The following is a 24,494-nucleotide window of genomic DNA, read 5'->3' on the forward strand; positions in this document are numbered from 1 at the left end:
TTTATAATACCTACACATGGGAAAAATTCTTTGTACAAATGCAGAGACACTGTCCCAGTGTATAGGGGAGGAGTTGCAAAGCCAAAGCACATCTGGAATTGCATCTGGCAAAGAATGTGAAGGTAACAAGAAGGGCTTCTGCGGGCCTGTAAGCAGCAAAAGGAAGACTGGGGAGCACGTGGGCCCACTGCTGAATGAGTGGGTGACAAAGGACATGGAAGGCCATGATACTTAATGTCTTTTTTTTCCTTGGTCTTTACTGGTAAGACTTGCCTAGAGGAATCCAAGGCCCCAGAGACCAGTGGGAAAGTCTTGAGGAATGAAAACCTACCCTCTGTGCAAGGGAATTAGGACAGGGAATGTTTAAACGAACTGAGTATGTACAGGGCCATAGGACGTGATGGGATTCACCCACAAGTGCTGAGGCTGATGTCATTGTGAAGCTGCTCTTGATTCTTTGAAAACAAGTGCCACTCCTGCCTTTGGGAATGGCAAGAAGGAGAATCTGGGAAACTACAGACTAGTTAGCCTCACCTTGATATCTGAGAAAGTGGTGGAAACTGTTTTGGGAGATATGAAAGACAAGGAGGTGATTGTGAGTAGTAAGCGTGAACTTATGAAGTTCCCTTGTTAGGTTGGTCAAGCCATGATGACCAACTTCATAGCTTTCTACAACAAGATGACTACCTTAGACGTTGAGGGAAGAGCAGTGGATGTTCTGTGCCTTCATTTTAGTATGGCTTCTGACAGAGTCCCCTGTAGCATCCTCACTGCCAAACTGGTGAAGTATAGACAGGATAAGAAGACAGTGAGGTGGACCTAAAACTGACTAAACTTCTGAGCACAAAGGGTTGTGATCAGCAGCACAGTGTCTAGCAGGACACCAGTCACTAGTGGTGTTCTCTGGATAAATACTGGCTCCACTGCTTAATAGCTTAATTAATGACCTTGATGGTGAGATAAGAGTGCATTCTTCCCACATTTGCAGATGATACCAATCTGGGAGGAGTGACTGACACACCAGATGGTGGCACTGCCATTCAGAGGGACCTCAGTAGGCTTGAGGAATGGGAAAACAGGAATCTTCTGAAGTGTGAAAAAGGGAAATGCAAAGTCCTGCACCTGGGAAGAAATAACACCATTCACACAGACAGGCTGGGAGCTGACCAGCTGGAAAGCAGTTTGGCAGAGGTCCTGGTGGCCAACAAAGTAAACATGTCAGCAATGACAAAGAAGGCCAATGACCTCTGAGGTTTCACTAGGAGGACTGCTGGCAGCAGGCTGAGGGAGGTGATCCTTCTCTGCTCTGCAATGATGAGGCACATGTGAGGTGCTGGGTTCCCCAGCACCAGTGCAATACGGAGTCCAACAAAGGGCTGCAAAGATGATTAAGGAGTCTCTGACACATGAAGAGAGGCTGCGAGAACTGAGATTGTTCAGCCTGGGGAACAGAGGGATCAGTGGGATGTGTATAAATATCTGATAGGGGCAGTAAAGAACATGGAGTCAGACTCTTCTTAGTGGTACCCAGTGGCAGGACAAGAGGCAATTGTCACAAAGAGAAAGAATAGAAATTCCATTTAAACATAAGAAAAAAAAATGTAAAAGTGATTACACCCTAGGAAAGGTTGCCCAGAGAGGTTGTGACATTTCCATCCTTGGAGGTATTCAAAACCTGACACAGCATGAAGCAACCTGCTCTAGGTGACCTTGCTTTGAGCAGGGAGTTGGGCTGGATGATCTCCAGACAGATCACAAAACAAAGGAAGTGATTGCTACATAACTGAGCTCTGAATCTTACCTTTTAAAGCATAAAGTGCCCGTGTTACCCACCTTAACAGGGTGAGGGGCAGGTGGGCTCAGCTGTTATTTCAGTCACAGCAGGGGCTGCTGCAGTCTAAGTGGCCATCCTCAGGTGACAGCCAGAGGCTAGAGGCTGTTTTTTCTGCCACTGCCTCTCTTCCAGCTGTGGAATAAGGGAGTGATGACCAACAGCACCCATCAGTCACGGTGGCAGAGGGACGCTCACGAGCTGTGAATTAAAAGCCAGAGACTGGTTGTGGGGCAGGACATGGAGGAGCCATCTCTGGAAGCTCTGGATTGTTTTTGAGAGGAAAGACACAACTTGTTGGACATGGTCAGACGCACTGTGCTGACAAAAGAGGAAAGTTATAGAGAACTCCTTATCAACCCTTTTGTGCCATATCACTCATTCATTCCATTAGTCAAAAAGCTCACCAGTCTGATTTAAAGCAAAACTGAATGATAAATGTTGGCAAAGAACTTTATGCATATCCAGACCATCCTGATAAATCTGAAAACTCCCTTCTCTTTGAAACCTGGGGTTCACACTGTGGATGCCAACACTTCTTTTTATTTTAATAATGGTTGTGTGATCTGCATAATAACTCCTTGGTATATAAACTTCTAGAAGCCTCTCCCACATCATACAGAAAATTGTCTACACAGTGCTTTTAAGCAGGTAGAAATTCTGTTCTTGGAACTGTCTAATTCAGGGGTGTGCAACCCATGGTCCTCAAACCTCCACGACGTGACTCTTCAGAGGAGTTCTGTTAAAACCATTTGCATCTCTGACTGTGTGTTGGAAATAGTCTGCTGGAGCTGTGCTTGCTATTTGTAAACTAAGAGATGAGTCAGTTTGGGGATGGGCAAGGAGGCATCACGCACATCTCTGCGTGCCTCTTCTGATACCCAAGGAATGCTCAGAGTTGCTGTTGCTTCTTCTTGCTTTCGGTCACTGCTTGCTGTCCTAAAGGGAAGGTGTGAGAGAATAATTTAATTATCTCTGCTTAGGGAAGTAGCTTAGAGAGGAAGGGCCAAAAGATCATCTGCCAATCTTACATATGAGCTGTCAGTCCCCGTCAGTGTTGAATTCTGCCTCCTTCTGACTCATTCTTGTTACCCTGCTCCTGCTATTCCTCATGTTTTTGAGCAAACCCCTCAGTTTTCACATGTGGTCAGAAACACAGACCTGGGAACTGCTCTTCAAGCTCGTACATTCATTACCCCTTTCACATGATGCTTCCAAACTCTCCTTTGCTGTGGGGACTCTAAACCCTTCTCCTTCTGAAGAGCCGAGCCATGGCTGATGTGCTGATCGTGTAGCTTACCCTGCTGATCAGTTCTGCCTCATTGTTCTGGATGTGCTTGTGAGGGTGTGGAAAGCCTTCCTTCTCTGCTAACCATCTATCCAGCTATTGTCTTTATTGAAATAATCCCTGCTTTGGGGAATTTAAAATGTTATTCTGGGTTTGCTCACTGAATAGTACAGAAGGTTTAGGAATAGGACTAAGTGTTGTAATAATATATATAAATAATAAATATACCAGTTGTGTTGCTGAAAGGAGCAGTATGGAATTCAGCATGAAGGCTTGCTTGTTGTTACTGGAGGAGTCTAATCTAAGGAGAATGAATATTATGCTGTAAATTCGGGTCTCCTTTGCAGTTCTGAAAATGTCCTTGGTGTTAAAACTGGAAAGTTTGATGGTATTTTGGGGGCTTATGGCAGGGCTTTCAATTCCTGCATTGACTGCTGTATATAACATGACTCCTCAGCAAGCCACCAAGCTCTCCAACAAATTGGTTTGAACAGCTACCAAGAATTGGTTCGCTCAAAAGGAAACTGTACATAGCAAATGTCAGCACGGGGGAATGTAAACTTCTATTTCAATTGTGAGAAGTTATCAAACCATCATCTTTACATTTAGTTTCTGAAGAGCCTTGCTAAGAATGCTCCTATTTTGAGTTATGCTATCGCCTTCTATGCATTGCCTCTCATTTCTTTCTTAGTCTCATGACTCTATTGCTGCCAGTTACAGAACTGTAAGTCAGATTTCCTTCTGGTTGTCTTCTCTTCAGACTCAGATTTGCTTCAGTTTGAAGCCTTTGTTTAGCCTGTTGTTTTGCTGTGCTTAATACTTCAGCATCTCTGCTCTGATCATACTGTGATTATTAAATCCTAGCTGTTACCCAGTTTCAGTGCTTGTTATCATATTTGGCACATCTTCTTGGAAAGGCCCCAAAACAAAATGAATGTGCAGTCTTTAACAAATAAGTAATTCACTTCTAGGAAAACATTTCCCTTCTTTATTTTTTTGCACAATTTATTTCAATTAACATCTGAAAACAAATCCTCTACTCAAACTCTGATCAAAGTCCTTTTCTGTCTCTTCTTTTTAAGGTTTTCCTAATTGGAAGTCTGACATCCCTGAAAATCATCCAACTCTCCTTCCATGCCTTTGCTTTTTACATAAATTTAGATGTCAGCAAAGATTGTTTAATGAACTCTCTTTGGAGACTCAAAATCATTGCTGCCACTAATATCACCTTCAACTTATGCTCTCTTATTATGGAAAATGTCAGACTGTGACATTTTAAATCCCTACCTATTTTCCCATTTCAGTCTTTTTTATTATTATTATTTCATTAATGTTGTAACAGAATTTTTAGCAGTATAATTTTGAAAACCTGGTTTCTATGATTTTTCCATTCTAAATAAAATTGACTCTGACTTTATGGAAGCTATGTTTTTGGTAAATGTTCATAGCACATTCTGTGTTTTAAGATAATTTGATTTTAGAATTCAACCTACGTTGGGAATGTAGTCTAATTCCTTAAAACCAGATAGTTTTAAAAATTCCTTGCTCCTTCTTTATATATGGAAGTGATACTGAAATCATTATGTTCTGGGATGCCATCTTCTTTGATCATTTCCCAGATGTCTAAAGAAATAGATAATGCCATAAGTTCAGTAATTAAATCAGTGCAGGGTTCAGCTATATTATTTACTTTATACAAACACAGCAACTAGTTTAGCCGATGTTATTTTTAAAAGATTTTTTGTTTACTACTAAATAAAAAAAAATCACTATTTACTCACTCAGAAACAGTGTTTGAAAAGGTTTGCCAAACGTAGAACATGGCGATGTTTTCCTCTTAGCAGCTGCTGTTCCTTAGCCCACGCCTGTACTATAACACTACCTGGGGGCTCAAGCTGGCACTGAAGCCAAACGTTCACGTAGGTTGGATCACTAATTTTTGCCAAAAGGCTTTTCTGGCCAGTGGCTTTTCAGATGAGAAAAAACAGTCAAGGGAAAATTGACTTGTTCTTGACTTCTGCCTCTATCTGCAGGATAGATGTAGGCTTCTGGCTTGATCTGGCTCAAGTTACGTGACTCTGCAAAATCAGACACAGATTTAGAAACAGAATAGAAATAGAATAGTTCAGCTGGAAGGGACCTTCAAAGATCTTCAAGTCCAACTGTCTCACTACTTCAGGGCTAACCAAAGTTAAAGCATATTAATGAGGGCATTATCCAAATGCCTCTTGAACACTGACAGGCTTGGGGCATCAACCACCTCTCCAGGAAGCCTGTTCCAGTGTCAGACCACCCTCTTGGTGAATAAATTTTTCCAAATGCCCAGTCTGAACCTCTCCTGGTGCAGCTTTGTGCTGTTCCCACACATCCTGTCGCTGGTTATCAGGGAGAAGAGGCCAGCACCTCCCCAGTGTATGAAGAATGCTGAGTTAGGAATGGCCCTGTAGATGTAGCCACAGTTACACCTACAGCTTCATTTCCTTGAAGCAGTTCAGAAACAAAGTTTCTCAGCTTCTTTTGGAAGCTGCATATCCATGGGTTTGGTATGGTATGCTGAGATAAGGAAGGAGGAATTGTAACAGGGAGTAAACAAGTGGGAAACCTCAATGGCTTGACTGTCATGGTCTTACCATGTAAGATACCACTGTGTAAATGAACTCTGCTAACTCAGTACTGCACTGAGCTTTATGGAGGACGTTGGCTCTACATGCCCACCTTAGAGTCATCAGAGACTTGTTTGTTCCTTGGTTAACATTGGCTGACCTGCTCCTTCTAACACTGCACTCTCTCACAGGAGGAACTGGAGCTGCTGCCACCATTATTTAAGAGCCATCAATCAGGCCATCTTGCTCATAGAGGAATGGTCTTGCTGACCTACTGCTGAAAGTGGTGATCTGTAAGCTATCCACAGCGTAGCACTGAATTAATACTGCTACTTGAGTTTGACCCAGTGTCTGTGACTTTCTGTGCTGCTTGAAGCAGAGCTTGGCTCTACTGCCACATAAAGGCTGCAGCTCAGTACAGCAGCATGTGCTGCGGTGGCAGTTCATAGTGAAATACCCCATAATTAAACTGGGCAGATCCTCTCAACCAGAAAAGCTTTTCTTGATTGCGAGAAATCTCCATCAGTTCTGCGTTTTCCAGCCAGTCATGGCTGGCATGGTTCAGGGAACAGCTCTCTTGCAGAGACCTTCAGCACCTATTTTAAATCCTCTCCAGAGAACAAGTATGTTATCTTCCCTCAGCTGGGTGTTCAATACATGGAGAAAGAGCAGTCAGGTCCTTAACAACTTCATTTTTCCAAAGGACGTCCCTGTGGCCTTTGGATTGTGCCAGAACAAAAATCCTCAGTTCTCCATCCCAATGCTGAAAACCAGCCACTTCCCTGTGTGCCAGAACCTGTCTTTCACAGTGTCCATAGCTGTCGTTGGTCAAGGAAAGAAAAAAAAAAAAAAAACAGAAAAAAAAAGACATCAGCACACAAAGGTATGCAGCAATAAAAATTAGAAATTTAAAATTTTTGTCATTAAGTGATAAAGAATGCTATGTAGTATGTTCAAATGCACATGTATGTGTGAGGAATGAGATAGCCTCTCTTGGCTCTCTGATTTCTGCTGTAGAATTCTCCTCTGATGAGATGGGAATATGGCAGATGGGTTGGGCTGAGTTTATGAAGTCCCTCGTTTCTCGTGGGGTCTCTAAGAGGCCTTGAAGATGGCCAGTGTTTTGCATCACCCAGAGGAACTTTAGCGCTGAAGAAAAATGAGAGCAGTGAGAACTGATTTTTGCAGCTGTCAGAAATGGTGTGGGAAGTAGGAGTGGAGGTGAAATTGCACCGCTCCTGTGTCTCATGGTGCACGTTATCCTGGAGCAAAGACCAGCAAACGAGAGCACATGTGCTACATGCACCACATGGACAGAGCTTAAAAGGCACACAGAGGATGAGCACAGGGCTGGGAGCTGAGAAACAGAGCGTTTTGAGAAAGACCATACGTGAAATAGCACCTCTCAGCTGGTCTCATAGGGGAACGATACTGCTGGGGAGGTGGTTGTGGTACCCTGACTCTTGGGAGCGAGGATCTCCCTTCTTCCACTCACTGGTGGTGAATTTTCCCCCATACATTTAACCTCTGAAGATGAGAAAGAAAAAGTGCATCGTTCTTGGAGGACTGCCAACCCCTGCCCCAGAGATCCCACCACTGCAGAGAACAGTTCATTTTCCAAGCTCACTCAGCACTTCTTTTAAAAGACATCTTAATATAGGAGAGTTGGGGAGATATTGCCAAAACAAATGCATCCCAACTACAGCTCTGTCCCAGCTCACATTCCTGAGCCACCTTTCCCACACTGTGCTTCAACAGGGAAAAGGCTGAACAGCTTATGCTGAGCATGAGATCATTAAACCTCAAAACAAATCGTCCCAAGATCAGTTTGGGGGGCATTTGAAGTACGGGAGCTAGCAATGAACAACGTTCCCTGTAGACCCTGGTCCTAGGAGAGGAGTTGGCAGAAGACCCTGGGTAGCTGAGCTGCTCTGCTCTGTCAGCCTCGATACATGCCTTACCACGTGCTTGTCCTCACTGACCATGAGGTAAGTGTGTGTATGACCTATAACAAAGGTTGCTGACATTTTGCATGTTTACAGCTTACCTCACGGTGATTCTGAAATATATGGGTAGTTTATATTTGCATTTTTGAGAGGGTATTCGAGATCTCGCTCTGTAGTCTTTCTAGAACTGAAAAGGAAAAAGTGAAAATAGCAGACAAAACTGGATTGTTTTAAGAGAATATAAAAGTTGCAGTGTATGGTAGAAGGATGGAAGGAGAAGGTACAAGGAATTATTTTTATTGAGCCATTATCATTTAACATCACTCCAGAGAATGAAGAGGGACAAAAATATAATGAATGTACTATGGTTCAAGGCAGGACCACATATATATATTAAGGCCATTTATCATAAATCCAAAAATTTATTAACTCTTCAGATGAGTGAGGGATACTTGGAAAAGTTAATTAATGAACCTGTCTGTAGGAACACTTATTCAGGAATTAATTCATCTATTTGATTTAGCTTGCTTATAAACTTATTTTCAACCTACAATTCAATCAGGGCAAAAAAAAAAAAAAGGTTGAAAACAAATTTTTGCAAAGATGTAATTTATATGACCATGTCCTTGCTTTTGACCCAGCAGAAAAATTTGTAAGGATAATTGCAGAACTCTTGAGGAAAATTACTCAAGGATCTCCAGAGAGAAACAAATAGAAAGTTGATTTACTTCAGATCGCATAATAAGGGGGCCTGAGATGAAGTCACTATGTGAAGCTGACTTCCAGATTGCATTACAAATGAGATAATAAATAAAAGCAGGGATGGAAATTATTAGTGGGAGTCTTGCATGTTTTTTTTTTATTTCACTTGTGATTAGAGTTAATATAATTTTAAATCCGAGTTTAGAGAAAAACATTTTAAAATCAACTTTATTATAATACCTGAAGACTCCAAAGCAAAAACTGTGCCTTTCAGCAAAACTAGCAGTGGAGTCATAAAGAGTTCAGCCTTTCAGTTTAGTTTTTGTATCCTCTGCTCCAACTGTATAACTTGTTTATGTCACTGTCTGTCCATAAAGCTTTCCCAATTGTGTGTTCAGCTTTTACCTTCCTTTCACCCAGAGCTGTGAATTGCCACTACTGCCGTCTGAACTGCAAAATGATAACCATGATTTCTGTCTTCAGAATTAAGGTTTCTGAGTGCATGGGAACATACATTTCCTGTTGCTTCGTATGTGCCTGTAGTTATTCAGCAGCAGCTGAAGGATGCATGAGCATGGTACAGCCCCCTGCAGAGTGCCCAGAGTAAAGTTTCCCACACCAGTGAAGTTTCTTTGCTGCAGCATCCTAGAAGAGCAAGGTCGTTTTTGTGGTGTATTCGTGGGAGTGCAGATGTTTTCTAAAAAGCTGACATTTAATCGTAAAAAATTGTGCAGGTCAACAAAACATGACCCAAATTCATGGCAAGTCATCAGAACGTTTCCTTGCATATCCGTGTATCTCCTGTTCCTAGTAAAACCAGAGACCCACTATTAACTGGGTTAATAATGGGTTTACAACATCCCGAAGACTGAAACTTACACACTGAAATTGTTTCCTGAAATGTAAGCAACAGCTTATTTCTGTTCGTAACCTCCACAGCCCTCATATAAATGTCTTATTAGAGCAGATGTTCTTGCATTCAGCTGGGTATTCACAGTGTTGTGAATACCATATTTCAGAATTAATGGCACACCTGCTTGCAGCTGGAGAGAAATTAGGTGTCACACTGTTCGGGCTGTGTGCTTTTCTATCTTAATGCCCGGAGATATTGTGAAAGTATTCTGACACTGCTTCATTATAGCATCACCCACAGCACAGATTGGTTGTTATATGGACTCACTCGCTTTCGCATTCCTAGGGTGAGATGATTTTCCAATGGCTGATCTGTGTTGGATGAACACAGCAATTTTTATGAAATCGCTTGCCCTGAAAATAGAGTCAGCGCTGTCAGCCCAGGACAATCAAAAGACAAAGCCTAACTGTACTTTGTTCTGATGATACCACATTTACCGTGTCTTACCCTATTTAGTGTGTCCTGATTGCATTTCCAGTAGATGTAGCTACCAAATTATCTCTACTCAGAGTATTTACAGGCCATGTATTAGGAAATGAATTCTCAGTATATCCTTCGTTTCCATGGTAGCTACAACAAAGGTCTGATTAAACTCATAAGAGACTTTCATGCTTTCAAATACTAGTTTCCTGTAAGGCAGCAATTGCCAACCTTTCCCCTGTATAATTACCAGCATGGTCTTGCTATACTTAGCATTGCCTTATCTAGAATTTTCAGCCAAAATTCACCTTTGATAGCGAGTGTTGGTGGCCTTTGGGAGACCGGTTTCCCATAGCATCGGTTGCCTCGCTGTGGTAACTCAGCTGTTACAAGTCTTCTGCCGCACTGTGTGGTGGTGCAGCAGTCGCTGCCCTTGCTCCTCTTGCCCCCTGCAAGCTGCCTCTTTCTGCCTGTCCCTCCAGCTGTGTCCCTTGATGCAACCCCAGGTGCTGGCCTCCCCGAAACAGAGACATATTTGTGTTTTTTCTCATTTGTTAAATGTCTGACTTCAGGGCTGATCCTCTACCGCGGTATAAATAATACATAAATTTGTATTATATGTACATAAATAACCTCTTATTAAAAATCATTTGGCATTCTAAACTCATTAGCGCAGAGCATCAACCTTTTTGATCTTAATAATCTGCCATCCTGTGAGCCAGTCGGTTCCGTTTGTGGCCAAGCCCATGAGAAGCGAGGATGTCAGACCTTCACGGAGTCCTTGGGCCCGTTCTGCTCCCACTCGTATCAGCACCTTAGCAGGAATTGGCTACTAAAGCAAAGGAAGAAAGAGTTTCCAAAGGAAAAAAATAAAATAAAAAGGGACAAACAGATGAAAGGCATGAATTCAGATCACACCTAGCGAAGGTATGTCTCCCAGCAGTTTTTTTCTCTCAGGGGTAAGTTCCCTGAAGGGAGGGATGAAAGTGTCCTTACTTCAGAACTGGAAAACCAGGCTGTAGGAGATGATCAGAATCCTGTTATTTTGTTCTGATCAGAATCCTGCACCTGTACAGCAAAAAAATAGGCAACAGCTTGTTTTCCCATATTTGTGTTCCTTAAACATCTGGTGATTGGGTATCAAAAATGTCATTTTTTTCCTCATAGCCGGAAAGCAAGCAGAGTAACACAGAGACATCAAGGCTCTATTATTACCAGGAAATGAAAGACTTGAGCAAAGACAATTGAAGTAATATATGTAATCTGAAATGTAGGTGGAAGCAGACTTCTGCCATCTTGATTCGAGCAATGCACACCTCTCTAGTGGCCTAATTTCTTGTCTTAGAAAGAATAGGGCTGAGCGGTGAATTAGATGCAAGAGAACCACCTGACATGCAGTCACAAGATCTGATTTGGGTACAAAAGAAGACACCATTTTTCTTTTGTCCCCTGAGGCATTTTATGCAGTGGGTATGAGAAACAGTTTTACAGTGCAGACATTTTTAATTTAGCTGAAGCTTGCCATGGGATGAGTGCCCTGTTTCATGATCCACGCCGAACTAACACCAGATCTGTGACCTGTGAGGAGGTATCGCTTTGCTTACAGTACGTCGAATGTTTGACATGCCAGCGGAGCAAATCAGCTAGTACTGAGCAGAGGAAGCCACTGAGGCATACGAAATGTGCATAGGAAAAAAAAAAAAAAAGGTTTAAAAACCCCTCCACATGAAGGAAGAATGCAACTGTAACTTATTGAGTAGGTTTTGCTTTTGAAAAGAGAAAAGGGAAGAAATTCTCCTGCTGGAAGCTGCATGAGTCTGGGACTAGGAATTTACAGTGTGTTTTACATGTTTCAGCTGCAGCCCTGAGCTTTCAGGAACACTGTGCCTGGCCCAAGTAAAGAACGAGGTGTCGCTGTTAATGAAGTGTAAGAGGAAGGGCGAGTCAGGATGATGCTCCGTGACAGATGAAGATGCACACTTCAGAAGGGTCTTTTCCTAACAACTGTAGAGAAATGAGTTGTATAAAACTGTGGTATTGCCCCATGTGTGGACCAGGATGCGGGTGAACTTGTTCATCACCCAACAATTCCCTTCTTGCCTCAGGAAGGCTGATTTGCTTGTAGGCCTCATCCGAGCCTGGAAGGACCAGACACACTGTCCTCCCCAGAGCAAACAGCACGGAGAGGGCAGCTTGTCACAGAGGAATCACACCACTTGTAGGTACACATACTTCTGTGCATTACTGGGGTCAAAGTTCAAAAGAGACTTACTCAGAGCCAATATAAAGCGGACAATATAAAGCCAATATAAAACTCCTGACCAGCCCCTCTTTCTGTGTGCCAACCCAACATCTGACTACATAAAAAACTGTCCCACCACACCCCAAAAAATCTTACATATCAGGTCATCGAACATTTAGGGGATAAATGGCTAAGGGACACAGCATTTGCTTCTATTTTTCTGGGCATTATTATTTAACTCTGAACACCTGTACTCGTTCACGCTACCCACCTACCAGCAGTTACCACAGGTGTGTCTCTGGCATCTTCAGTCACCAATTCCCCCTGGTCAGAGCAGGCTACTGCCTCCCACATCATCGTGCACTTAACGTGAGAGGTCTCTGGGCATACACAAGTCCCCCAAGTCTCAGCTTAGCTCTGTGGGCTGACCACTGAGTCCAGTCCCCTGCTGGTTTGTGCTGCCAGTGGCATCACATCGGAGCGGTGTTCTAGCTCAGGCAGGGTATTGCTTGGTGCCACAGATACTGGGAAGTGGGCTTGTTTCCCTTTCCACAGACAATCGAATGCACTGATGTGTTGAACACCCAGCCTTTAGGTCATGCTGAGGGATAAAGCTGGGAAAGACAATGAAGAACATGGTGTTCGTAACGAGCTGGTGCTGGGCATTGATGTATTTCAGTGCTGTTTTGTTTTGTTTTGTTTTTTCCTAATCTTTTTCAGTTAAACAGGGACCAGAACATTGTGCCAGGTTACAAGATAAACCAGACAAGAACAATGACTGTGCTAAGCCGAGCACCTCCTGGGAAACCTGGACAATTCGTCCTGCTGGTAAAATAAAGAGTTCACTGCTGCTTGCAGTAGATTAGAGATCCTGATTATGGAGCCCTGTGGCCAAAGCCATGGGTCATCACTGTGGGAATCTGAGCTCATGGACTCTCCTCTACACAGTTTTTAATTTCTCTGTCTTTGCTCTGAGGCCTCGTCTCTTACTCAATAGTTCATCAGCTATCTGAAGAGAAACTTTCTCTCTACCACGTGCTGCTTCTTACAGCTCCACTTCCTCTGTATTTCACTTACAGAGTTTGCTCACAGGAGTGTGTTTGTCCTCTCTGTCCTGTCATAGAAAGCAAAGGGAGAGAATAAACAGAGACAAACAAATGACTGAAAGCAAGAGCCAAGACTGCTTTAGATTTTCTGTTGAGTCTTTCCTGTGGAAAAGCCAGGTGGGAACAGTGAGGATTTTGCTACCTATAGGAGTGCTGTAAAGGGTCAGGACCTGGAGTCGTTTTATCAGCTGGAACAGTGCAGTTAGAATGTCACAGACTTCTTCATAAAAGCACATTTCACCTAAAAGCATTTTCTTTCCATACAGACCTGGAGCTTTTTAGAGGGCTTGAGTGCAACTGCATCAAGGTATATCTGCACTTGAACCTCTGTCAGAAGTTTATAAAGGGTGAGAAATTGCAGCATGCTAAACCATGAGGAAAGAGAGGAGAGGTCCTTTATTAGTTGATTTATTTTTTATTTTTTAATTGAAGCTCACAGCTCTGTGGCTTTCAAAATCTTCATACCTGAAGGATTATTTTTTTTTCAGGAAAAATCAACAAGAAATCTGTATTTTAAAGCAGCATTCAATCCTAATTTGATGAGTTCAGTTAAGCTGAGTGTACCAGGGTAGATCGAGAAGACAGTCCAGCCACTTGTCAGACCTTCAAGACAAGGGGCATCACCCTGCCAGAGACAGTTCAAAATGCTAGGATGATGTTCACTGCTGATGCTGTGTGTGATGTGTGGAGAATACAGACTGCTCTTTGCTGAGGGGATTTGGTAGGATAAACAGTTTCCTGTCCCAAGGGAACTCAGGTATGGCTTCTTACCCTCATTATACTTTTCCCCAGTGTGTATCACAGCTATGGTTTCCTCCTTTTAATGAACAAGGCACTTCTAATTACTCTTCTCTGCATTCAGTTTATAAGCCTCTTTGTGTTTGTTTTTTTTCTTTTTCTTTTCTTTTTTTCAGTAGCTGCAAGGGACAGATTGTAGGCAAGCAGTGGGAAAGAAGAGGTCACATACAACATGTCAGGCACCATAGCCAATCTTTCACCAAGCTACAGGCAACAAACTACCACACTCCGGCTCAAATTGATGAGAAATGAATCACCAGAGTCTCCTTTTGGTCAGATATGTATGTTTCAGTTTAGGTTTAAACCAGGAGACTAAGCTTCTGGGTATGAATGGCTTCAGTGCTGTTTGTTAACAAGTCCGGCTATAGACAAGAATGTCAAAATGGGTTGTAGAGTATCTTCAGAACCCATCGATAGGTTTTCATTCAAAAAGAAGACCATGCAATCTATTGTCTTCTTCCCTCCTCCTAATCCTTAGCCCTTTTTTAAGTCCTTAGATACACTTCATTTCACCAGCAGCGTTTTTATTCCTAGGAGTGAACATTGTCAAAAGATTTTTCACCCAAGCTGGACTGTTCCTGCTGCCTTTTATTCCTCTCTCCCCAAAAGCCTGAAAGCTTTTGGTGGTAGTTCGTGGACCATCTCTGCATGGCGTCTTCAGCCTTTTTTAGATGTGTCTCCTGTCTTGGTTTGATAGCCCCTGACTGAGCAATGTTTTCAGAACAGCCAACCTAGCAGGCTGCCTGGGAGCAGGTGTGCATGTTCCTTCTGCCCAGCTTCCCTATTGTTTAATCAGAGTTTCTTATCTTTTCCATTGTTTTATCTTTCCTGCTTTTTTTTTTCTTTTTTTTTTTTTTAAGAGTCCTGTTTGATTTATTCCACAGTAACCCCCTACAAATAAACATATCAGGCATGTGCTTTATTAAGAAAACAATTCAATTCCTGGACTCCCATGGACTCGTTTGAAAATGAAAACACTGCAAAGTGTGTTTTAATTATGCTGAGGGCTTTGCCTCTTCCATCAAAAAAGCATCAAAAAAGAAATCCAAGAGTTGGCAAGTTAGGATTCAGTGTCCAGCTGTCACTAAGCATTTTAATAATGACTTTTTCAGTGATCCTCCTTAAAAAAATCTTTTGAAGAACTTGATAGTTACACCTCATCTCCCTCCTAATACTTGTAGCAAAAAAGAAAACACAATCCTAAATCCAGTAAAACACAATTCCTTCTGTCTTGATCAGCAAAATTTATTCTCTTCAGAAAATTGCTGTAGAGCCTTTCAAAAAAAGATAGGAAAGGTTGTTTTTTTTTTACTGCTTGATATCTACTTTCTATCATTTGAGTGAAAACCAAGAATTTTCCCTGTTTGTTGGATAAGAAAAGCAAACTGGCAGTGAGCATGTTCAGTCCTGTGTACATGAACAGGAATGGTGCGGAGTGATCAGGTAGGAATTTATCTTGAGGACATGCTGTTAGGTAAAGACTTACATTGCTTTTTTTTTTTCTTAGTCTGATATTTTTTGCATAACACTTTTCATCGGGGTTTAATTATAAGAAAGAATTTAAACCTTCTACTTTAAAATAATGACTTCACAGAAGAGAAATTGTTTTCTGGTTTGATGTTAGTGTTATAATATTCCTCTGTTTTGGTCCTTCAGCTTCATGGTTCGTTTATCATAGGCTTTTTCTGTGTTTCTTGTTGATTTTCTTGCTTTTCTTTTCCTAATGTGCTCGTTCTCTTCCCAATTTAAAATAAAAGTGAAAAACAACTCCCAGAAACAGCCGATAATGTTCTTTTCCTTAGATTTACTCTTCCCTGCAGTCTTTCACTGAGAGGTTCTTATGCCCTGGCAGAAGGTAGGGAGCACTATTCTTAAAAACGAGACATTGCGGCTTAGCAGCAGCAGGTGTCAGCTAATTCTTCCAGTCATCCTTCCCAGTTGTTCTGTACAACAGGGCACTTACACTGTTGTGGTCCAACCAACAGCTCATTAAATAAAGGTGGAACACAATATACCCTCCTCTTTTCTGTTGCTTTTCTCAGGAAATATTGCCTCTTCAGAGCTGCCACCACCATCTTCTTTAACCACAAGTGACTTTTATTGGGTACCATGTGTTGTGCATGCTGTCTCCTCATGCACATCCTTCCCCACACCATAGGAATACACAGGCAGATAGGGCAAGGTATTAAAGGCAGACCTATTTCACCATATAGTTGTGGTAGTCATTAAAGGACTTGCACAAAACACAGCAATTATCAAAATACGTTGCTGGTATATTTTACACGTGATAAGTGGACTTTTTTGAACTTGATATGTGGAACATGATAAGTGGAGTTTTGAACATGATAAGTGGACTTTTTTGAACTTATACAGCTGTATGTACACATGAAAAGTAGAGAAGCTGTGCTCTGGGGATGTCCCCACTGAGAAGTGGACCTGCCTGTGTTGGAGCCAACAGGTCTAAGCTGGGTGTAACACTCACCTGCAAAGCAGAATGTTCATGTTTAAAGTGCTTGTCGTTCTCATTCCACCTCAGGCCAACTTTCATAATACTTTTTTCATGAATAAAGCCAAGCGACGGTGGCAGGAGAAGGATCTGGGAATGGGGGGAGCCACTGCAATTTTGTTGTGACACTTTGTAGCTCGTACCTTTTGAGCAAACATTCCTGTTCACTTGGTTTGTGTGACTTTTGTATAAATTAGAAACCTCATTCATTTCAAAATCAGGTGCTGTTACTACACCACACGTTCACTGAAAACAATAATTGTTGTTGAAGCAACAGCTCATTTCAAAACATTGTGAAATGGAGGTTTACTCTAAGGAAGCAGGGTTCTTGCTCTTCAAATACTGTTACAGTGTTCTGGGAAAACTGTACAGCTCGAAGGATTTGTTTGTTGGTACAGCACTCTTCACTATTGCCTCTTTTTCTAGCATGAGGAGAACTGGTGCAGTCCCTCTGAGATCCCATGCATTCCTGGGCTTTCATCATTTCATATGCACTGTCAGCCTCACTGGAGTACAATCCAACCTGCACGCAGATGCACTGAATACACAAACAGTTCTTTTCTGCTGGAACACTAGCTTGAAATCTCTCTTTTCTTCCAGATGTCCACACAGAAGCAGTTCAGGCAGCCCTTGCTAAACATAAAGAAAGGAAAATGGCAGTCCCCATGCCCTCAAAACGACGTTCGTTGGTGGTGCAAACATCAATGGATGCCTACACACCGCCAGGTAGGCACTTGTGTTTGTGCATTTTACAGAAAATTTTTAAAAGGTTCTTTGTGCTGCTGTGAACTAATGGTTTAATGGACAGTAACAGAAATGACATCTGAAACACACTGAACATAACATTGAGGTACCTCTGAAGAGAAGAAGGTGGAAAATCAACTGGGGCAGTTTCCATGACTGCTTTGCCCTTGGTGGTACCTCACCTAGCGTTAATTGCTTTGATCTCATGAGGCCCTAACTATGGTAAAGTTGTGATATAATATGTGACTTAAGGTGTCATTCAAGTTTCTGGTTTATTCCTTAATTCTGCAATGAAATGTTGTCTTTAAAATTTGTCATACCAGCTTTTTATGAATTTATATGGTCTTTTACCTACTTTACTACTCTGTGAAAATACTCCACATGTTTTGCTTTGATCACTGAATTCGGCTGGGACTCAATTTCTCACTGAGGGGTAGGCTTTTTACAGCTGGAAAAGTTTTTCTCAGACATTGTTGAGTGTGTTTTGAAAAGTATTTGGGGTATTTTGTACTGTTAATATGTGGTTGGAGATCTTCAGAAGATCTCAAGCCACATTAGAAAGGAAGCAACTTCTATTATCCTTATCTGTTTTCTTGTAGAATAATATACTAGCCATTGAAGTAGTGCATGAAAGCTCTCTCAATGTAGTTAGCAATTGTCTTTGGTTTCAGGGCTCTTGGTATTACAGACTTTTCTTATTGTGTTTGCCTGCCTTTGTGAGTTTTTCTTAATGAGAGTTTTCTTTAGATTTATAACATGAACATGCCTTATTTCTACTTAAACAAGCAAAAGCACTGCAACTAACAGGCTGTTTTTAATTATTAGATACTTCTTCTGGTTCAGAAGACGAAGGCTCTGTGCAGGGTGACTCCCAGGGAACTCCCACCTCGAGTCAGGGGAGTATAAACATGGAACACTGGATCAGTCAAGCGATCCATGGCTCTACCACGTCAACCACTTCCTCCTCCTCAACACAAAGTGGAGGCAGTGGTGCTGCACACAGGCTAGCTGATGTTATGGCTCAAACGCATATAGGTTAGTATACCACCGTTTTCAGTATCTTCAGTTTATTGTGAATTTTGTCTCTCACGTTCAGCTGATGCTGCTATTTGAAGCTTTACAAAAGGTTTTCTTGTGCTTTTTCTTCTTTTTCTCACTTTATAATAATAGTCTCATTAAAAAAATGCAATTAAAATTTGGGGGTAGACTTCTGTTATGGCTAACAGTCTAGCTGTTGGCACCCAAATATCTAAAATGCTTTGCTTGAATTCCATTACTTAGCACTAAAAGAGATCTCTTTAGGATCCATCAGTAAGGAAAATTAGTGCATGCAGCATTAGGGATTGCTTGCACACAAGTTTCTCCTACTTCTGCAATAGTTTAATTACACGGTTTGAGTGATTCTAGGTAATTCTCTGTTAAGAGTATGTGCTCTTAATTGAATCTAGAATTGGCTGGGATAGCTAACTATGATCAACCTTGACAAATACTACTATATACCGTCATAAAAGGAAGCTGGTATTATTATTAATAGCTTGTTTATATTCTTTGGATAGATCACAGAAGTCAAGGCTTTCTTTCCATTACAGACCTAAACGTCACAAACATTAACTGTTTCTGGACATTGTGCTATTGCCATTTGTCTTCATTTAAATGAGGTGGCTATTAGAATGATTAGGCATGTAGAAAGCAAGACTTGTGCTCCCTTCATTCTCCAGTAACTGCTGTTAATCTTATGAAGTGTCTGCTTTGGGTACATTTTTGCAGTGTCTGTTTATTGGGTTGTCTCACTAAAATACGTTGGAGCCTGTATTGGAACAGATCAAGCAACCTTGCTACATTTCTGTTGCACACAAATTTTAGTGTTCCTCAGCTGATCATTCCTTTTCAAGTATATGTAATGAGACACGTGAAACTTTTTACGTGTTCCTGATTTTGTATGCTGAACAGTAGTCCATGTCCCTTTTTCTTCTGCTGTTGGTATAGCTTGATGTAACACCTGTATTTTCAGATGACTAATCCTCTTACCACAGTATGGAATTGCTGAATTGCAGGCAGGGGAAGAATTTGTATTGTATTCTTAAATTCATGCCAAGTGAATAGCTTAGAACCTTGTTTTAGAAACACATACACTTCTGAACACATTAATCATTGCATTTGGTTATTTTCTGTGACTTCATCTTGAAATGCTAGAGGAAATTATAGCATAGAGAATTAAATTTATCCAAACTCTTAAAAGGTTGCATTACTCACACACACAAATCTCATGTGTCTTAAAATATAGCTTCTTTATAATGTGACATTTCAGTAATTTTAAATCTGGCACAGTAAATCTTCTCTTATAATCACTGAGTTTGCAGTAAATAATACAGCATTTTTAGAGCTAAATTAAGATGACAGTATTGTGTGGAAGAAGAAAAATACTATTTTTTTTTCTCCTTTGTTGTTGACTGGAGCGAGCTCTCCTTTGAAGAAAGCAGATAAGCTTACCTCAGTGTAAATATGTTTTCATTCTGACAATTAGGTACCATAAATAGCAAATCTAGTTGGACAGTAGTTGTGATGTAAAGTTTGTTTGGGTACAAAATATGACTGATATCTGCTAACAGGCTCAGACTGTGATCTTAAGGTTACCGTCTTTGTTGCTAAGATCATTGGAAAAAGCAACAGAATCTGCACAGATGATAATTCTGAGGTATATTCACATGGCTTGATGTTTATTTGGTCCGGGGAGTTGTTCTCCAGATCAGTTTGCAAGAAGCAAATCATCTGTAAGTATGTAAGGATATACTGCCATACTCTGGAGATGCAATTTTGATAACTACAAATTTAAGGGGCAACAGGGAAGACCTGTAATGATAACCAAAAAAAGCCCTCCGTTCTGACATCCGCTAGGATTTCACCTCCAGAGTGCATCACAGAATCAAAGGGAGATTTTTCCAGTGAAAGTGCCCTAATACAGTCCTGAGAAGGAATTGGATAAAACATTTTGACTATGATATAATCAAAGTTTAGCTTTCTGTATCATTTAGATTATTTGCATAAGCTATTATATGTTTATTATCTTACACTGTTTATTTAATTTCATGGCTTCTGCTGCTTTATTATGGCCAAGGGTCTAGTATAGGATAGATTTCCTTTAAGTATTTGTTAACAGCTATAAGACACTCAGATGTCTGTATGAAGCTACAGAGAGAATTTCTAGTTTGGCATATGTTTCAAAACTGTGTTGGGTAATTCTTGAACTTAGATATCAAAACAGTGAAATCTCTAAAAAATATTTAACATTCATTACATCTTTGAGTCAGTGCTCTATATATTTCTAAGGTCTATAAGCTTTCATTTGTCTGTATTATATTTTTTGGACCTATACAGATATAAAAATCAAGGTGAGAAAACATCCCAGAGCTCAGAAAGTTCATGTAATGATAATCACACAGTGCTTAGCTGTGACTGTAAATTTAGAGAGATTAACGAGTTAAATACCTCACTATAAAATTTCAGTTCTGTAGCTGCTTTTAATGTTTCCTTTATGTGTTTCAAATATGTTTCTCTTTGGAAATCAAAGGCCTCTATTGGAACCAAAGGCCACATAGGTTTCTAATAAAATCAGTATAAGAACATGTGCCATGAGGCATGATGGATAGTTCTCTGACAACCTTAAAATTCTTATGTGACCGGAGGACAAATATTAACTTATGATACAGGGGACTAGTTTGAAATAGCCTCTGTCACCTGGATACTAATACAGGCGAAACCCGGCTGATAAAAAGCTACAGCTCTTACTCTGGATTTCCCATCCCTGACAACGAGAAGAGCCAGCTTGCTTGGGAGAAAAAGCTATGTTCTCATCAAGTGCAGTATTGTAAGGGTGTTATTTGAATTCCTGGAGACTTTCCAAATACGTAGTGTTTATTTGTGCTTCCTATCTTCCACTCAAAAGTATTCCTCTACCTCTTTACTTCTCCTTAAACATGGTGCTCTGTAAAAACACAACCCCTATCCCTACTTGAATGTGCTCTGGATTGTTGGTTCTTTTTCATTTTCATGAAATGGGGTAGATTATATCGCTTCAGTAGCAGAAATGAAGGGTCTTAACTGGAAACAGCTGTTCAGTCTGTGATCTCCTAATGCAAGAATATTGGAAGAGATGGGGAGAAGAGGTGATGCAGATATGTATGTTTGATGGAGGAAATTCTTTGAAGTCATGCAGCTGTCGCAGTTTCTATTTTTTAATCAACAGATGTGTCAAGATGATTATTCTTAACTAAACCTCAAACAGTACTTCAAGTTACCAGACATAAGACCAAGCAGCTCTATACAGATTGTGTTCATAGTCTATGCCTGGATTACTTTTCTACACACACACACACACACAAAATATATAAGAATTTCACATAACATAAGAATTAACATTTTCTTTAGAAGTCTTTTGGACTGAATTTTTGTCTATGTGACTTTCATTTCTCCAAGCCTGAGAAGGGAACTGACTGAAGATTTGTAAGTCTAATGAATGAAACCTACAGCTGTAAATATGGCCATGATAAGACATCTGTTAAGAACATCCTACAAAGAAATAGGGCAAGATGAACCTTATTGTTCATCTTCTGCTGGATAAGGATTCTTCTTAATAGAAATGTAAATAGCAGATGGGCAGCGTGTGTGATAAAACCGCACCCTTTGACCAGCCAGTGGTGACCACATAGGGAAGAGAATTCATCCTGGGTAATTTCAAGTGCCAGTGCTGCTTGTTCAAAAGAAAACCCTTTTACGAAAGAGCAGGAAGCTTCTTTCCCATTCTATTTCACCCTGCTCTGCACCATGTGTTACAAAGAAGTATTTGGTTTCACATCTATAGATGCGAGGGGAAAGCATCTCTGCTCTGCAGTGCTTTGAGTCACGTATCTTCTCTCCCACACATTAAAAAAAAATCATATCGATGTAAAAACCTGAAAGGAGATACTTTAACTCAAATTCAATTTGTCTTATAAAGTCTGAAAGATGGAAATATTTCACTGAATAGATGTAAACAATTATAGCTAAAAAAATACTTTCTCATGTTACTAATAGCTGACTAAGTACAATTATTTTCTTAGTCATGACCTCCTCTCCTATTTGCATAGCAAAACTGCATTATAAGTTAAAGATAAAAAGATAAACATCAGCATTTTTTAATTGACGTAGTTATTGGGTAATTCAATCATGATCTATAAAAAGCTGCCACTTAGAAAGAAGGGGCAAAAATTGTGCTGATTCTAAAATACTTGATAAATGACAAGACTCCTCAAATGAAGACATTATTCAAATAATTACCAGTAAAAGCTTCATTGTCCAAGCTATTATACTTCAGCTGGTCACTTATAACACAATATAAGGACTTTATTTCAGTAAAGTGGTAAGAGTGATGTGATCAGAATTAAAAGGCTCAACTGGACATGTGCAGGTTGCAAGACATTTTTGAGTGGTACAATAAAAGCCATCTCATGTTTTCTTCAACCAGTTACAGTGGTGTCTATGTGATGTTCATGAATATAAACATTAAATAACAACTATAGACATTAATATCATGTCTTAATTTTACATGATGATTGTCAAATGCTGCATTCAAATGAGAAGTATGCAAAATAGCCATCTAATATAGCATCCGTGTACTGTATTTATTGCCATAAAAATTAGTTTTCTCTGTTGGTAGTACATGAATTTGGGATTGAATGCACAAGAATTACATTGGTCCAAAGTTCAAGACTCATGGAAATGCTTGATGATTACATTTCAGGTGAAATTCACTGTAGAAGTTGGTATTAGAGTAGATTTACAACATCATAATCATAATACTTGTAGGGCATATTTACTAAAATGCACATCTCTAAAGTAATATTGGAACAAAATTAACATTTTTCCAGAATTTTTCTATGTTAAAAATCCTTTCCCAATTATAAAATGGAGAGCATTCTTTGTCACTTCAGTGGCAGCAGTATGAAGACTTGTCCTCTTTTCTATCTCAGAGGCTCCTGGGGATCACTTATGTCAATAAAGAGAGAAGATGTTATTTGTTCATGGCATTTATCTCTATCTACCCTAATGCCTATGAAAATGTGGAATAAAATTATGAGACAAACTGTAAAAATAATATACAATATGTAGGTAATACAGACTGAGACTTGAAAACGTGAAAACAAACTGGAGCATGCTGAGTTACCAGGCTATGAAAGAGAAAGATTAGCGCTGTGGAATTGTTTAGAAAAGCTGGAATAAGTCAGATGGGTTTGTGTTTGCCTTCTGGAAGGCATATCTTTGTTATGCAGAAGCATTGAAATAGCTCTGTCTAAAAATAGTAGACAAGCAAGTGTCCATGCAGAATGTAAAGTTCACGTTTCTTTACATTTTATTTCTTTCCCCTAGATTCCAACCCTGCTGTGATTGATTTTTTTTTCTTAATAAAACAATGATTTCCTTTTTCAAGTAAAATTGTCATATTCAAAATATGAGAGATATGCATTGGCACTTGCAAGTGATTGGCAACGTGCCATATTCTCTTTGTGTCATAAAACTAAAGCAGTAATCTGTGAGAAGTATATTTGTCTGGGTCTTTTGCTATTTGAAGCTGTCCACAAAGTTTAACTTGGTATAAAATTAAATGTCAGTGGAGAACCAACAATCTAATTATATCTTTTTTTAATTTTTTAGCTTATTGTTTATATTCTTGCAGATATATGGTACTTGGTGTAATCAATGGAAAAGTTAAAATTATGATGTACTTTATAGTTGTATACATTCATTTTGTGCATGAACTTCTTTGCCTGTTTGGATGTTAAAAAAAAGTCAAATGGTGTTCTTTCCTCTCCCCTTTGTTCTTCTGCCCTTCAACACTAGAGGTACATGGTTAAACCTTTTAACTTATTTTTCACAGAAAATCATTCTGCCCCTCCAGATGTTACCACTTACACCTCAGAACACTCAATACAAGTAGAAAGACCACAAGGATCAACGGCACGGGTGGCACCAAAGTATGGAAACGCTGAACTTATGGAAACTGGTGATGGTATGTCAAAAAGCAAAATAATTTTCTCTTTGAGTATTGTAACCTTTTTGTAGTTAGCGTATGCATCTGTTCCTTGTTTCTTCTGGGCACTTGTCATTTATAAACACCCACGTAGTTAAAGCATCTTTGCAGTCCTCAAATAAACTGGTACACATGAAGCTGACAAAGAGAAATATTTCTTAATCAGCCCAGCTGATTCCCTGTATAAATTGTTTTGCAAATGGAAGCAGCAAGTCTCTCTAGATCTGCTTTTCTGCTTTTATCATGCTGTCTGTTTACAGCTAGGCTGTTTTTTAAAGGGCAGGAAATGCGACATACAATAGGATGGTTACATCTTGAAAAGTGTCATGATT

The 24,494-nt window shown here is 40.2% G+C and overlaps 1 protein-coding gene across 8 annotated transcripts in view; it reads left to right on the forward strand.

The window, feature by feature from the left end:
* Positions 1-24,494, forward strand: part of DIP2C (disco interacting protein 2 homolog C) — a 311,738-nt gene that overhangs the window by 178,166 nt on the left and 109,078 nt on the right. For 7 of the 8 annotated variants that reach the window (XM_027450454.3, XM_027450457.3, XM_027450458.3 and 4 more), the window contains 3 exons: positions 16,956-17,081; positions 17,925-18,134; positions 24,010-24,141. In XM_027450454.3, the coding sequence (XP_027306255.3) occupies positions 16,956-17,081; positions 17,925-18,134; positions 24,010-24,141 (468 nt within the window). The remainder of the gene's footprint in view (positions 1-16,955; positions 17,082-17,924; positions 18,135-24,009; positions 24,142-24,494) is intronic. The other variant, XM_027450456.3, reaches the window with a different exon arrangement.

Source organism: Anas platyrhynchos, chromosome 2, assembly GCF_047663525.1.
Source record: "Anas platyrhynchos isolate ZD024472 breed Pekin duck chromosome 2, IASCAAS_PekinDuck_T2T, whole genome shotgun sequence".
NCBI classification, from domain to species: domain Eukaryota; kingdom Metazoa; phylum Chordata; class Aves; order Anseriformes; family Anatidae; genus Anas; species Anas platyrhynchos.